Source organism: Drosophila sulfurigaster, chromosome 2R (assembly GCF_023558435.1).
Source record: "Drosophila sulfurigaster albostrigata strain 15112-1811.04 chromosome 2R, ASM2355843v2, whole genome shotgun sequence".
NCBI classification, from domain to species: Eukaryota; Metazoa; Arthropoda; class Insecta; order Diptera; family Drosophilidae; genus Drosophila; species Drosophila sulfurigaster.
The window spans coordinates 32440312-32457863 of record NC_084882.1 but is presented as its reverse complement, the minus strand read 5'-3'; the positions used below and the strand labels follow the sequence as shown (position 1 = coordinate 32457863).

At 39.9% G+C, this 17552-nt stretch overlaps 2 protein-coding genes across 4 annotated transcripts in view; one reads left to right on the top strand and one right to left on the bottom strand.

The window, feature by feature from the left end:
* The window catches only part of LOC133836111 (uridine phosphorylase 1), a 63505-nt gene that overhangs the window by 10515 nt on the left and 35438 nt on the right, over positions 1-17552 (bottom strand). The gene's annotated exons all lie outside the window — the stretch shown is intronic.
* LOC133836109 (uncharacterized) lies at positions 58-17117 on the top strand. Of its 3 annotated transcripts, XM_062266421.1 has the most exons (3): positions 58-69; positions 14842-16840; positions 16930-17117. In XM_062266421.1, the coding sequence occupies exon 2, from the start codon at positions 14857-14859 to the stop codon at positions 16807-16809; it is 1953 nt and encodes a 650-aa protein (XP_062122405.1). In that variant the 5' UTR covers positions 58-69; positions 14842-14856; the 3' UTR covers positions 16810-16840; positions 16930-17117. The 3 variants fall into 3 exon arrangements, with proteins under 3 accessions (XP_062122405.1, XP_062122404.1, XP_062122406.1); XM_062266420.1 differs by lacking the exon at positions 58-69 and having other exon boundaries at positions 14826-16840; XM_062266422.1 differs by lacking the exon at positions 58-69 and having other exon boundaries at positions 14826-16844.

The following is a 17552-nucleotide window of genomic DNA, read 5'->3' as shown; positions in this document are numbered from 1 at the left end:
TATTGATATTTAAACTATTTTCGTTTATTGTAAAAATGTTGTTTCAGATTGTTGAAGTGAAAAAATAATGTTAATATGTTATTAATATGAAGTTTACATTTATCGTTTTGGAGCTTTTCTAGTTGATATAACGAGGTACTATATTTTTGGTTGTTCTGATATTCAAATATTACAGATCTTTATTGATTGGTGTCGATTAAGCCCAGCTGAAACTTATTTGATGAAAAGTATATGAGTACGTACATATTATTCAATCATGCGATGCAAATTTGTACTTTAATTAGCAAAATACGAAAACAAGATTTGATTTCGATCGATACAACACGTAACTTTAACAAAGAAAGAATACTTGGAGGTTGTGATACAGGTATGAACAAGGATGCGTCATTTATTGATATATAGGACGTCGGATCTGATCCTCCATTGCCCTTAGTTGTCCCTGGTCTGTTTCATAGGGCACATAAGGGTTGCGATTGCTTTTTTTTGGGTTCCGAAATCTTAAATTATATAATTGTGATGTGAGCTTATGCCTGTGCAATAGAACATACCTAACATATGTGTTGTATGAAAGAAATCTGAATTTTAATAAACATCAGAAAGTCACTTCAGTCTGTTTTCAATTATGATATACCCGTTCCCTTAAGTCTTAGGATGAAATTTTGTTTCTGATTCTTTGTGACATTTACCACAGAAATTGCAATACTTAAAAGATTGTCACTAAACTAAAATCCCCTTGCAAGCTGCGTGTTTCGGCTACAATAAATTAAAAGAAAAATGCGAAAAATGTTGAATATAAATTTATATATCATCCTATTGTATTTTCGTATATAACATATATGTATATTTAGGTTTCTTATATATACTTTTGTAGCTTATTATCTTGGCATAATTTTTAAACATTTCATTAGTAAATTCACTGTCGAAGTGAAAAGTTCTTTTGCTGATTCTTTGTGTAAAAAAATAGTTGTTAGTAATGAGGTTTAAGTTTTTACTTTTGTTCTCATTGCTGTTGATATTAATTATCTTCAGTCAGCCTAGTCAGTCAACATCAGTCAACAAGAAAAATGATGTTATCCTTGCATTTATTTATGATGCCGAAGAAATAGCCTCGTCGGTTCGCTTGGATATTGAACAATTAGATAGGGATACGGGTGAATTTGATAATGCAAAGATTCGTGATAATCAGTTCAAAGTTCTGGAACATTTTAAGAACATCAGCACTCTCGTTCATCAGATTGAAGAGGACCACTTACCAAAATCTAAAGAAGAAACGCTCTTTGATTACGTGAAGTCTGATTATTTGAAACTGTTCAGAAAACTTATTTCCAAGTTTAATAAAATGGAAAAGTGGGAAAAGACCGATGATAAGTCACTTATTTCTTTTGCTGAAGAAATACAACGGATTAGTGTCAATAGACCTGTATACGAAGACTTTTATTGGGATCTGTGCTTTACTCGGAATATTATCCCAAGTATTTTCACGATGAACAAAACACGTGAGTTTCTTGAGAGGCCTTTAAATAAAGCGTGTAATACTATGCAGTCCGCCCAACAAGTCATCTATACATTATATAAGCAAGTTACTATATCTGAACTAAAGGGATATATCTTAAATGAGTACTCACTGGTGATTCGACGCGTTTCTGGCCAAGGTTCTTTTTTCTACAGAGGCAAATCAAATTCGCATCGACTATAACAACATTACAGAAAATTCATATAATTCACTCATTAGAGCTCTAAGACTAGCTACTGGCCGCGTATTTTGTTGTGATCCTAAGACACATAAATACCAGGTTACCTACGATGAGGTAACACGACTGATTCAAGGATATGTTGAGAACGAACGTTATCTAAATAGTGATGGCTCCTGCAGTGAGCACTGTGCGGACTATCAGAACACAACTAGATCAGGCTGTTCTGAAGATGAACTTTGCGCTAAACAACCTCAATGTTCAGGCAGAATCTACAATTGTCAGTTTATCGAATCCGATATGTCAGTATGTCAATCACCTACAACTAGTAACCGTCGCTATGATTTCATTAAATACCGTGACCGAGCATTGGGTCAGAATAGGGGCTGTTGGCGTAACATCGATCATGCGGAGAGCTGGCGTAGATGGCTTATTCAGACATGCAACTACTGTTTCTGTTTATGTGATGAACCGGGTCCACTCTCTGATCGTTACTTTAATCTACGGGAAACCTTATCGGATGTGAATGCACACAAAGTGATGACTGGAATTAGATTTGTAAAGAAGAATCGTGTTTTTCATTTGCAAATACAACAAGGAAAACTTCTGCCACGCGGTATGATCGATGAAGCAACTTTGGAGTGGGTTCCTGTCGATGATTACAATATCAACGATCCCAATGTTGTGGATGGACTCGACTATCACACATTGACCTACCAAAATCGCGCTGTAGATTTGGATGAGTTAGAGAAAAAAGATGACATAACATTTGTGGTAACTGGAGTGCGCTTCCAAGTGCTTGATGCTCATCTAAGTTTAAAAGTGCGTTACAGTAAATTCGATTTTCTAAAGGGCGAATTAGTTGATCCACAAGTCAACAGTATTTGGGAATGGGAAGACGGTGAAGAAGAGAGAACAAAACTAGACCTCAGCAATCTGGATCAACCAACACGATCAACAAAGATGTCAAGCGTAACTTTAAAAAAGAAGCAATACTTGGAGTTTGTGAATACAGATATGAACAAGGATGCGGCACAAGCAACAGTTCCGTTTATCGATATACAGGACGTCGTATCTGACCCTCCATTGCCCTTAGTCGGCCTCGGTCTCTTCCATAAAGGTGAAGGGGGATATGGCGGTTTTTTAGCTGCCGAAATCATAAATATTAATATTACATCGTATATTCCTGTACGAAAGATTGATTCAAAACCCCAAATATTTTATCCTTGGCTTTAAAAGTTTTTTTATGTACTAAATTTAAAAAAAAGCTTTTTTAAACTGCCTAATTAAATACATTTCTTGTGACTAATTGTGTTTGGTTATTATTGTATGGATATAGATTTGCGTCAAATGACGACACATTCGATGTTTTTTCTATTCAGATGTTACAGCTACACCTTTTTGTTTGGGGAATAGACAATGATATACAAAACAGACTTTCTCTAAATTAATATATATTTTCACGCTGCAGGAATCGGCTACAATAAATTAGAAGAAGAATGCGAAAAATGTTGAATATAAATTTATATATCATCCTATTGTATTTTCGTATATAAAATATATATTTAGGTTTCTTATATATACTTTTGTAGCTTATTATCTTGGCATAATTTTTAAACATTTCATTAGTAAATTCACTGTCGAAGTGAAAAGTTCTTTTGCTGATTCTTTGTGTAAAAAAAATAGTTGTTAGTAATGAGGTTTAAGTTTTTACTTTTGTTCTCATTGCTGTTGATATTAATTATCATCAGTCAGCCTAGTCAGTCAACATCAGTCAACAAGAAAAATGATGTTATCCTTGCATTTATTTATGATGCCGAAGAAATAGCCTCGTCGGTTCGCTTGGATATTGAACAATTAGATAGGGATACGGGTGAATTTGATAATGCAAAGATTCGTGATAATCAGTTCAAAGTTCTGGAACATTTTAAGAACATCAGCACTCTCGTTCATCAGATTGAAAAGGACCACTTACCAAAATCTAAAGAAGAAACGCTCTTTGATTACGTGAAGTCTGATTATTTGAAACTGTTCAGAAAACTTATTTCCAAGTTTAATAAAATGGAAAAGTGGGAAAAGACCGATGATAAGTCACTTATTTCTTTTGCTGAAGAAATACAACGGATTAGTGTTAAAAGACCTGTATACGAAGACTTTTATTGGGATCTGTGCTATACTCGGAATAGTTTCGAAAGTATTTTCATGAGAAAGAAACCACGTGAGTTTATTGAGAGGCCTTTAAATAAAGTGTGTAACACTATGCAGTCCGCCCAACAACTCATCTATACATTATATAAGCAAGTTACTATATCTGAACTAAAGGGATATATCTTAAATGAGTACTCACTGGTGATTCGACGCGTTTCTGGCCAAGGCTCTTTTTCTACAGAGGCAAATCAAATTCGCATCAACTATGACAACATTACAGAAAATTCATATAATTCACTCATTAGAGCTCTAAGACTAGCTACTGGCCGCGTATTTTGTTGTGATCCTAAGACACATAAATACCAGGTTACCTACGATGAGGTAACACGACTGATTCAAGGATATGTTGAGAACGAACGTTATCTAAATAGTGATGGCTCCTGCAGTGAGCACTGTGCGGATTATCAGAACACAACTAGATCAGGCTGTTCTGAAGATGAACTTTGCGCTAAACAACCTCAATGTTCAGGCAGAATCTACAATTGTCAGTTTATCGAATCCGATATGTCAGTATGTCAATCACCTACAACTAGTAACCGTCGCTATGATTTCATTAAATACCGTGACCGAGCATTGGGTCAGAATAGGGGCTGTTGGCGTAACATCGATCATGCGGAGAGCTGGCGTAGATGGCTTATTCAGACATGCAACTACTGTTTCTGTTTATGTGATGAACCGGGTCCACTCTCTGATCGTTACTTTAATCTACGGGAAACCTTATCGGATGTGAATGCACACAAAGTGATGACTGGAATTAGATTTGTAAAGAAGAATCGTGTTTTCATTTGCAAATACAACAAGGAAAACTTCTGCCACGCGGTATGATCGATGAAGCAACTTTGGAGTGGGTTCCTGTCGATGATTACAATATCAACGATCCCAATGTTGTGGATGGACTCGACTATCACACATTGACCTACCAAAATCGCGCTGTAGATTTGGATGAGTTAGAGAAAAAAGATGACATAACATTTGTGGTAACTGGAGTGCGCTTCCAAGTGCTTGATGCTCATCTAAGTTTAAAAGTGCGTTACAGTAAATTCGATTTTCTAAAGGGCGAATTAGTTGATCCACAAGTCAACAGTATTTGGGAATGGGAAGACGGTGAAGAAGAGAGAACAAAACTAGACCTCAGCAATCTGGATCAACCAACACGATCAACAAAGATGTCAAGCGTAACTTTAAAAAAGAAGCAATACTTGGAGTTTGTGAATACAGATATGAACAAGGATGCGGCACAAGCAACAGTTCCGTTTATCGATATACAGGACGTCGTATCTGACCCTCCATTGCCCTTAGTCGGCCTCGGTCTCTTCCATAAAGGTGAAGGGGGATATGGCGGTTTTTTAGCTGCCGAAATCATAAATATTAATATTACATCGTATATTCCTGTACGAAAGATTGATTCAAAACCCCAAATATTTTATCCTTGGCTTTAAAAGTTTTTTTATGTACTAAATTTAAAAAAAAGCTTTTTTAAACTGCCTAATTAAATACATTTCTTGTGACTCATTGTGTTTGGTTATTATTGTATGGATATAGATTTGCGTCAAATGACGACACATTCGATGTTTTTTCTATTCAGATGTTACAGCTACACCTTTTTGTTTGGGGAATAGACAATGATATACAAAACAGACTTTCTCTAAATTAATATATATTTTCACGCTGCGGGAATCGGCTACAATAAATTGGCAATGTCAAAAAATCTTAATATACATATATATTTCTTATCTTACTATATACTAATACGTAGAATATACGTTCAGGTTTCATACGTATAGTTTTTTTGATTATTAGCTTGCCCTCATTTCTGAACATTCCATTAGCCAATTTATCGTCTGCGTGACAAGTTCTATTGCGGATTCTTTTGTGAATTTTGTTGATAAAGAAAAATATTTGATAGTGATGAAGCTTAAGTTTTTACTTTTAATTTTCATTGTTGTTGATTTTAACAATCTTCAGTCAGCTTAGTCAGTCAGCATCAGTCAACAGCGGTGAGGATGTTGTCCTTGGATTTATTCATGATGTCAAAGAAATTGCCTCGACGGTTCGCTTGGATATTGAACAATTACACAAGGATACGGGTGAATTTGATAATGCAAAGATCCGTGATAATCAATTGAAAGTGCTTGAACATTTTAAGAACATCAGCACTCTGGTTCATCGCATTGAAAAGAAACACTTAGCCGTACTAATATCTAATGAAGTTAGGGTCTTTGATCTTATTGACCGTGATTATAAGGAAATGTTTGAAAAACTGAATGCGGAATTTACCAAAATGGAAATGCTAGAAAAGACAGAAAATGATTCACTCATATCTTTTTCTGAAGGAATATATCAATTTAATTCCAAGAGACTTAAATACGATGATTTTTATTGGGACCTATTTTATGTGCCGCAGCTCAAATATAAATTTTTTATCCCAATTACGTGACAGCATCGAAGTGCCTCTGTTTAAATTTTGTGGTATTCCAAGGTCCACCCAGCAACTTATCTACAATTTATATAAGGACATTGCTATACCTGAACTCAAGGGATATATACTGAACGAGTTTGCACTGTTGATTCTACGTGTCTCTGGTCAGGAAAATTCTTCGACGGAAATAAACGATCTTCGCAACAATTATTCAAATATTACAGAAAATGCATACAATTCACTGATTAAGGCAAAAATATTAGCCAATGGACGGATATGGAATTGTGATCCTGAAAATCATGAATACAAGGTAACCTACGACGAAGTTACACGCCTGATTCAAGGATATGTTGAGAACGAAGCGTATCTAAATAGTGATGGCACCTGCAGCCAGACTTGTGACGACTATCGAAACACAACAAGGACGGGCTGTTCTGAAGATGAACTTTGCGCTAAACAACCTCAATGTTCGGGCAGAATCTATAATTGTCAGTTTATCGAATCTGATATGTCAGTATGTCAATCAGCTACAAGTAGCAATCGTCGCTATGAGTATATTGAATATGATAACGGAAGGAGATTGGGAGAGCACAAGGACTGTTGGCGTGACATCAATAATGTGGAAAGCTGGCATAGATGGATTATTCACAAATGCAGCTACTGTTTCTGTTTATGTGATGAACCGGGTCCACTTTCTGATCGTTACTTTAATTTGCGTGCAACCTTATCGGATGTGAAGGCGAACAAAGTTATGGCTGGAATTCGATTTGTGAAGAAGAATCGTATTTTTCATTTGCAAATACAACAGGGAAAACTTCTGCCACGTGGTATGATCGATGAGGCAACTTTGGAGTGGGTTCCTGTCGATGATTACAATATCAACGATCCCAATGTTCTGGATGGACGTGACTATCACACATTGACTTACCACAGTCGTTCAATGGATTTAACTGAAGTTAGAAAACTTGACGATCCATCTCTTATAGTAACTGGAGTGCGTTTCGGAATGTGGCTTGGGGCGCTGAATCTGGAGGTGCATTTCAGTAAATTTGATTTTGTGAAAGGTGAGCTCGTTGAACCGAAGATGAACTGTATCTGGGAATCCAAAATTAATGCTACCAAACACAAAGTTAATCTCGCGAATCTCGATTTGCCAACACGATCGATGAAACATCGAAACGAAACGATTGTCATAAAAGATGGTCAATATGTGGAATTTGAAAATTCGGGTGTGAATCAGGATGCAGCACAATCCACAGTTCCATTCATTGATATACGAGATGTTGTATCACTTCCGGCATTGCCTTTAGCGGGTGTCGGTATCGCCTATAAGGCTCAGAAAGGTTACGGTGGCTTTGTGACTCCCGAAATCATAGATTATGATATTTTACCTTATATTCCTGTACCAAAGATTACTTCCAAATAACATCTTATTAACCGGATAAACAAATGTCAATACAAAATATGAATAATGTATAGTTAAATATGTCTATTATCATAGTATTGCATACAATTTCTATCGCTAAATAAATGTGTCGAATAATATGATTCAAGTTGATTAAAATGATCAAAAAAATGAGTATAACTTTTGATTCTATGAGAACTGAGTGTTTCTAATTCTGAGAATTTTGTTTATATACACGAAATCATATAAATATTTTTGCGTCATTCGACCTCAGGTTATTTGCGTACCTATTGTCGGCGGGAACGTTTCGTTTCGTTTGACGAATCTTTGTGATTGAACAAAACAAATATTAATGTGTCATGCAGCTCTTAATGTTGCTTTCACTGTCTTTGCTATTAGTATTGATAGTTTTCAGTCAGTCCAGTCAGGCTCTTTCGAAGGTGAATGAAGTGAATGGAGTTCTTGGATTTAGTCAGGATGTTGAAAGAATAGTTTCGATAGTGCAATCGGATAAACTGGTTAAATCAAATTCAAGTATGGCAGCACTTCAAGAACGCATGTATTGAAGTTCATCAAATCGAAAATCATTACGAGAGAATATCGCGGACATTACTATTTTGGGTTCTTCAAGATGACTATAGGAATAATTCTGACGTCTTCGGCATAATTGATCACATAATGCACATTTCCGTGTATTTAGAGACTGAAGAGATGGTGGAAAAATCTGAGAATCAATCACTTCTTTCATTTGCTCAGCAAATAACACGTGAAAGTCAGGTAATATATCTAAATGTTGACTTTTATTTGGAACTTTTGGGTCGTCCATTCCCCAGAAATCAAACATTAAACGTATTGCGACAAAAATACGAGGTGCATTCAAAGCAAATGTGTCACATTTCTCAATCTCCCCAACAATATATATACTCATTGTATATGGAAATCGCACTGGCTGAACTAAAAGCATATGTAATGATCGAGTACGCGCTGTTGATCCAACGGGTTTCTGGCCAAAGTAATTTGATTGAAACGAATAAAGTTCGTCTCAATTATAAGAATATCACCAAAAATGCTCTCGACTCAGTCATAAAAGCAATGCAAAAAGCTGATCGTGTTGTATGGCGTTGTGATCCCGAAGAGTACAAACATAACGTTACCTACGATGAAGTTACCCGACTACTCCAGGGATATATTGAGAACGAAGTGGATCTCAATAGTGAAGGATCTTGTGCTCAGGCTTGTTTCGATTATCAGAACACAACTACGAAAGGTTGCTTTGATCAACAGTTTTGTTCCCAGCAGCCCAAATGTGCGGGTCGTATACACAATTGTCAGTTTATAGACTCATATTTATCTGTATGTCAATCACCTGAGAGCAACAATCGCCGCTATGAGTATTTGCTTTGCCTTATATTTATTGATTACTATATACTTATATTTAAAACTAAAAAGATGATCGGGAGATGAAAGCGGCAAAGACTCTGCAGTGGCGGCGGACGAAGCTGACGAAACTTATTGAGGGGAGAGTGTGTCTCCTGGAGATGTACTCCCGTAATATCGATACTCGCGTGAGTTATCGAGTTTTGTTGATCACGAGAACTGAAAAGGGGTTGCCACAGTACCCCCTCCTAGAGTTCCAGTTGGGAAAGATACTTGCTGGGAATCTGATTTGTCGTCCTGATCTTGACACTTTCTCGAGTGTCTGAGCAGTTGGCGCTGTCGTCTGCTCCTGTGTTGGAGGCGGTACGTCTTTGAAGATGTAAGCTGGTTTAAGTCGATCGATGGAAACCTTGTTTTCCTTTGTGTGGCCCTTGAGTGTAAAATATTTGTCGTGTTTTGTTACCACTTCGAAAGGACCCTCGTAGTTTGCTTCCAACGGGGTTTTCACTCGATCCACTCGAACGAAGACGTGGGTACAATGGTTTAGGTCCGGGTGGACAAATTCTTGCGGTGTATGATGGTGCACTGGCTTAGTGGTTGGCAGTTGAGACATGGTTTTTTGAAGAGCCTCGGTGAACTCGGACTCAGTGTGTTTTGTGTGCTCGGTGCAAAATCCGCCTGGCACCCGTAGTGTGGTGCCATAAACCATTTCCGCAGGGCTCAGCCCGATGTCGCTTTTGATTGTTGTGCGTAGGCCGAGTAGGATTAGATGCAGGGAACTACTCCAGTTGATTGGATCGACGCATTTTAAAGCAGCTTTTAACGTTCTGTGCCAGCGTTCGATCATACCATTGGCTTGTGGGTGGTACGCCGTCGTCCGCAGGTGCTTAAAACCACAAATTTTGGAAAGCTCTTGGAATAATGTAGACTCGAATTGTCGACCCAGATCGGTTGTGATGTGAAGAGGAATACCGTACTGAGCGAACCAGCCCGATATCAGTGCGTTGGCTACAGATTTTGCTGTGATGTCTACTAAAGGAATTGCTGCGGGCCATCGTGAGAATCGATCGATACACGTGAGGCAGTATCGGTATCCGTTCGATGAAGGCAGCGGGCCGACTATGTCGATATTTATGTGTTCGAAACGGGTGTCGCTGGCGGTGTACTCTCCTAGTGGCGATTTGGTGTGACGTTGGATTTTGGCCTTCTGGCACGGGATACAAGAGCGTACGATTTTAGCGACATCCTTCGCCATGCGGGGCCAAACGTAGTGTTTTCCGACCAACTTGTTTGTTGCCTTAACTCCCGGATGGCTCAGCGAATGTAGGGCCTCAACCACGGTTTGGCGTAGGCATTTGGGCACAAACGGACGTGTATGGTTATTGGCGACGTGGCAGTACAATTGTTTGTTTGAGCCTGCAAGAGACAATTTTGTTAGTGAGATGGGTTTTCGGCGTCAGACTTGAGTAGCGATTGTAGTTCCGCATCGTTTTCCTGTTCCAGTGCCATCTCGTCGAAGTTTATGTGTTTGATGGCATCGATGCGTGAGAGAAGATCAGCCACGTTGTTTTCTTCTCCAGAGATGTGCCGGATATCGGTGCTGAATTGGCTGATAAAATCCAGTTGCCGAGCGCGTCGAGGTGATGCTTTCTCGCTGTTTTGACTGAAGGCGTACATAAGCGGCTTGTGGTCGGTGAAAATAACGAAATTCCTGCCCTCCAGTGCGTACTTGAAGTGCAAAACGGCCTGATAGATGGCAGTCAGTTCTCTATCGTAGGTGCTGTACTTCTTTTGCGCCGATGTGAATTTCCTGGAGAAGAATCCCAGTGGTTGTGTCTGCCCGTTGATGACTTGATGTACTACGGCTCCCATAGCGTCGTCGGACGCGTCGGTGGTTAGAGTTAATTGCGAGTTTGGTGCCATGTAATTCAACAACGTAGCGTTTGCAAGCTCGTTCTTGCAGGCGGTGAATGCGTAGTCGGCTTCTGTAGACCAAAGTATCGGGGTTTTGTCGTTCTTTTTATTGCCTTGGATCAGCGTCTGGAGTATGTGCTGGTTCTCGGCTGCTCGTGGGATAAACGGCCTATAGAAATTAATCATACCCAGAAACTTTTTTAGGTCTTTAGCGATAAGCGGTTTTAAAATGCCGTATGGCTTCCACTTTGGCTTCGGATGGTTTTAAGCCGTGCTGACTGATGTCGTGTCCCAGGAATGTAAGTTGTGTCTTACCGAATTGGCACTTCTCAAAGTTTACGGTGAGATGTGCCTTCCGAAGGCGGTCGAGGATTGTGCGGAGGTGCGTCTCGTGCTGCGCCTCGGATTCTGAAGCGATCAAAATGTCGTCGATGTAAGCAAAAACGAAGTCGAGGCCTTGTATGACGTTGTTTATGTGACGTTGAAAAGTTTGCGCTGCGTTGCGCAGACCGAACGTCATGAACAAGAATTCGAATAGCCCAAAAGGCGTGATAATTGCTGTTTTGGGAATATCTTGTGGTTCGACAGGAATCTGGTGATATGCTTTTTGCAGGTCGATTTTCGAAAATATCTTCTTACCGTATAAGATGCTCGTTACATCCAGTATGTACGGAATAGGATATCGATCCGGCACGGTTACGTTGTTCAGTGCTCGGTAGTCGCCGCACGGACGCCACTCTCCATTTGCTTTCTTTACCAGGTGCAAAGGGCTGGACCAGTTGCTATTTGAGGGACGGCATATTCCTTTCTCGATGAGGTAGGAGAACTCGGATTGTGCAGCTTTGAGTTTGTCGGGCGCTAGTCGTCGGGCGCGGGCGTGAGTAGGCGGCCCGTTGGTCGAGATGAAGTGCGTTACTTCGGATGTTGCTGGCAGCCGGTTCGAGTTGATCGTTGCGAGATCGCGATATTCGTGAAGCAATGTAGCGTATTGGTTACTCGTGTCGTAGGATAAAACCGCGTTGATTTTACGTTGGGGCGCGTGACATTTTGATTCCAGCAGCGTAGCCCGATCGATGAGTTTGCGTCGTTTCATATCGACGAGTAAGTCAAAATGTTGAAGAAAGTCGGATCCGATGATAGCGCAGTTGACGTCAGCTATCACGAAAGTCCACACGAAGTTTCGTCGCAATCCCAGTGACAATGCTATGCGTTTTTCTCCATAGGTTTGTATTTTCGTGCCATTGGCGGCGAAAAGAAGCTTTGGAGTGAGCATAGTTTTTGCGTTTTTGCAGGGTGGCATCACTGAAATGTCGGCGCCGGTATCGATGAGAAACTGTGTTTTGGAGAAATTGTCGTTGATGGCGAGGCGGGCAATTGTGTTGTGGTCTTCTTCGAATTTGTCCGCCGAATCCGAAGATTGATTTAGTTTTTGGTTCGGATGCAAAGAGCATGGTTGGCGACATTTCTTGGCGGCGTTACCAAATTTGCTGTGGTACCAACACATGTCTCCAGCTATGACGCTGTTGCGATCCGTTCGCAAGCTGTTCTTGCGAGAAAGGTTTCTGGAGAGCGCGTTGATTTGTTGTTCGATGCGGTCTAGACGATCGTCGGAAACGGCGCTGCTGGTTGGCGCCGACTTGGCGTCGATGGTGCGTACCTGATGAAAATCACCGACTTCCATCACTTTATCTGCCAACTTAGCTAAGTTTGCTAGGCTGGCGTCCGATGCTTGCAAGATCGCTTGCACTTGTGTTGGTAAGCGCTGCAGCCACAGTGCTTTCAGAAAAGATTCTTGAACTTTGTTTGCGGCTAGTGCGTTTAACTCGTTGAGCAGTTGCGTGGGGCGCTTGTCACCAAGGTCGGTCTCCGATATTAACTTCTGGATTTTCTTTTGTTCGCTTTCGCAGAAGCGTTCCAGGATGCACGATTTCAAATTTTCGTACTTGCCTGTGCGTGGTTGGTTGACGATGGCGTCGGCAATTCGGGCCAACACCGGTGCTTCGATTGACGCTAGGATTGTGTTAAATTTCGTTTCGTCCGAGGTTATTCCCGCCAGAACGAATTGGGCTTCGATTTGCGATAGCCATAATTCTGGGTGTTCGGGCCAAAACGGCGGTATTTTCACAGCTACACGGTTGATAACTGCGTCAACACCGTGAGTAACGGTATCGTGAAAAACCTCGGCGTCGTCTTGTGGGGCGTCGTTGTTTGCCATTGTAAGCACCAGTACTCGTGTGTATATAGTGATCACGTCGGGGTCACCAATTTGCTTTGCCTTATATTTATTGATTACTATATACTTATATTTAAAACTAAAAAGATGATCGGGAGATGAAAGCGGCAAAGACTCTGCAGTGGCGGCGGACGAAGCTGACGAAACTTATTGAGGGAGAGTGTGTCTCCTGGAGATGTACTCCCGTAATATCGATACTCGCGTGAGTTATCGAGTTTTGTTGATCACGAGAACTGAAAAGGGGTTGCCACAAGTATATTCAAAATAATGATCGAAAGCGGTTTGGAGATAGTGAGAAATGTTGGCGAGAAGTCAATCGCGTGGAGAGCTGGAATAGGTGGCTTTTCTGGCAGTGCAGCTACTGCTTTTGTCTGTGTGATGAGCCTAGTTTGAAATCTGATCGTTACTTCAATCTACGGGAAACTATATCGGATGTGAAGGCGAAAAAGGTGGTGACTGGAGTGCGATTTGTGAAGAAGAATCGAATATTCCATTTGCAGATACAGCAAGGGGAACTTTTGCCTCAAGGTGCTGTCAATAAATCAACTGTGGAATGGAAGCCCGTTGATGATTACAAAATCAGCGATTCGAATATTACCGAGGGAGTCGATTATCATGAAATGAGCTACGAGAAACGTGCCATAGATCTGGATGAAATATTAAATACATATCAAAGAACATCTGTGGTGACCGGCTTACGTTTCCGTGTTGTAAGTGGACGACTCAATCTCATGGTGATGTTCAGTTATTTTGATTTTGCTAAAGGACAACTCCTTGAGCCGGAAGTCATCAGCACTTGGCAAACACATGAAGACGTCGAAGACAGGCGAAAATTGAATATCGATAATCTGGACGTGCCAACTCGATCAGTGTGGGGCTCACAGCCTAAGTCAAAGGATAATCAATATTTAGAGTTCGTTAACTCGGGAATTGAAGCGGATGCAGCACAAAGTACAATTCCGTTTATTGATATACAGGATGTTGTGATCAATCCACCAGCCCCAATAAGCGGCATTGGCATATATTATAAAAGTAGTAAGAATTACGGCGGCTTTGTGGCACCCAAAATAATCAGCTACGATTTATCACAGCACCCCCGGAACTTGTAATTTTTATTTCTATAGTAATACATATACTAAAAGTTTACATGAATTGTTCAAATTCGATTATAAAAAGGTCGTATAAAATATGCTTGCCCAGAACTTATTTCTATTCAAATTCCAACTTTTCATTAGAGCGCTTGAATTTTATTTCTAATGGGTAAATCAGATTTAAAATACAATTAAATAAAATACTTACAAATGGGTTTTGATGTAGTCTCAATTGATTCGTAAGCGAACACTTATCAGCTTTTGCAAATTTCATTAAGCTCGGATCGAAAATGACTTTGTTATGACAACCACAAGCAAATACATTAATTGTAGGCATTGTTGTTGATAATTATGAGTTAATCTTTACAGCATTTCTTGAGAAAAAAAGTCGCCTATCAGTTTTCCGCTTTCAGTAAACTGAGCATTGTATGATGCAGCTATTGCACAGAATTTTATTCGCGTTTCGCTTGCGAAGAGAGGCAGTATTCTTGAATAATTCGGAGTGAAATAAAAAAATAATGCTTCAATTGTTACTTCCGTTGCTAGTCTTAGTTTGTAGTCCGCTTACAATCGCTTTTGAAATTCAGGATACTCTAAACATAATACATGACGTTGAAGTCATAGCCAGAGCTGTGCGTTCGCATATTGAGGACTTGGACGTGAAAACAGACAATACAGACCTAAACAAAATTCAGGACAATCATAACAATGTGCTGGAGCACTTTAAAGCTGTGGACAAGCTAATTAATCAGGCTCGCAAAAATTACTCGCATTTTGGAACGCATATTGTGGAATCTATCAGCGATTTCATTGTCGATGATGTGCTCGCAGCCATTCAAATCAACGAAATAACGCACGCAATCAATAAGATCTCAATGCGATATGACCAGATCGTAGCTTACGAGGCTCGCAAGGAGAGTCTCGAGATGAACACGCTCATTTCATTCGCTGAATGGGCAGCTCTGCCAAGTGCTGAGTCCGTGCAGCATTCCATGGAGCGCCTGGGCTTCACACTTTTCGGTCGCATTCAAAACGCGACCGATTTTAAACCAACGTCACGCATCTTATTGAACCGCATAATGAAGAGCTACGAGGAATCATCACAACAACGGTGCATCACACGATTGTCGCCACAGCAATTTCTCTACTCGCTGTACGCAGAGATCGCACTGATCGAATTAAAAGGATACACATTGATGGAGTTCTCTACGATGATTCTAAGAGTTTCGGGTCTCGGAAATTTCATTAATGAGACTGAGCTTTTCCGTCTCAACCATAAGAAACGCACCGAGCATGCTTTGAATGTACTCAGGCATGAAATGCAACAAGCTGATCGCAGCTTCTGGCGTTGTGATCCCAAAGAGCATGTTGCTAAGGTTACCTACGACGAAGTTACACGCTTGCTGCAGGGCTACATTGAAAATGAAGACGGACTGAATGCCGACAGGACTTGCAAGCGAACTTGTGATGCTTATCAGGACACCAGAGTCTCGGGCTGCATCAGTGATTCGTTTTGTAGCAGCCAACCTCAATGCTCTGGTCGCGTTCACGATTGTCGGTTTATCGATTCCAAAATGTGGGTGTGCCAATCACCTCAGATGAGCACTCGACGCTATGAGTACATTCAATATGAGAATGGACAAGTCCTGGGACATCGTAAGACTTGTGGGCGTGGCACCAATAAGGTCGATAGCTGGTGGCGTTGGCTGTTCTGGCATTGCAGCTTCTGCTTCTGTTTGTGTGACGAGCAGAGTACAAAGTCCGATCGTTACTTTAATCTCCGGGAAACCGTATCGGATGTGGAGGCGAACAAAGTGGTGACTGGAGTGCGATTTGTAAAGAAGAATCGAATATTTCATTTGCAAATACAGCAAGGACAACTCTTGCCGCGAGGTGTAATCAACGAATCAACTGTTGACTGGAAACCCGTCCATGACTACAACATATCTGGATGGAATGTTAAGCAGGGCGTTGACTATCATGCCATGAGCTACCATAGTCGTGCTATCGATCTCGGTGACGTAGATAATCGCAATGATGTCTCATTTGTGGTAACCGGCGTGCAATTCGTCTTAATCAATGGAAAACTGAAACTTAGAGTAGTGTTCAGTAAATTTGACTTCGAGAGCGGAAAAGTAATGGGCAGCGATTGGTTGTCCATTCGTACAATCAGCGATGAACATTTAAATCTTCAGAATCTCGACATACCTACACTATCAGGTGCTAGTTCCAAGGTATTGTCAAAAGGTTATCAATATTTGGAATTTGTCAACACGGGAGTGCAAAAGGATGCAGCACAAACGACAATTCCGTTTATTGATATCCAGGATGTTGTAGCCAGTCACTCGGCACCTTTACACGGCATTGGCATCTACTATAAAGGTACTCCAGGCTATGGAGGATTTATTGCTCCCAAAATAATCAATTACGATTATTCACCTCATATTGGAATGCCGATTACTCAACCCTAAGATTTGCTGGTGATTTTCTAATCTAATTTGTGTAAGTACATGCATAGCAATTCAAAACTCGCATATTTTAATTATAACAAACAAGTTCTTAAATAATTATATTTCAAAATCGTATTTCAGACATGGTGATTCAGCAATTTTTAAACACAAACTCTTTCTGATAGTCCAAATCGTGTTTATGAATGTATGCGTAATTTTATGCGTGAGTTTGTGATAAGTTTGGCCTCGAAAGAAGGGATGTGAAGTCTCCCACAAGGAGGCGTTCGCAACTTTGACTCAAGGGGTTTCATTCATTTTTTCATTATTAAATTACATTATCACACATTAAATTACAATGTTATATATCTGCATTACTGTCGTATCACTTAAATACAAATTTAAAATTTTGATTAAATTTCTTATAAACAAATTGTCAACATCAGCAAAAATGTTAAATAATAAATATATTCATATGTTTTAGTTTTCATATGTTGGTGATTTCATTAAAATTATTATTATTTGTAACTTATTATTAATTTCTAGGGTACAAACTGCAAAGCCCGTCTGAGTTATATGTTAGAATATAAAACAAATGCTTTACTTTTGTTTTATTTTGACGAATTTGTTTTGTATTTGAAATTGCTAAGCGGAAGTAAATCTGGAACTATGTAGTATAAAGATTTCGTTGTGCGTAAATAATGCTTATTCAAAACATGCTTAGTTTGCCAGCTCTATCAGCTGCCGGTTCAAAACATAGAACTTGC

Coding starts and splice junctions, on each gene's coding strand:
- LOC133836109 (XM_062266421.1), top strand. CDS start 14,857: ATGCTTCAATTGTTACTTCCGTTGCTAGTCTTAGTTTGTAGTCCGCTT.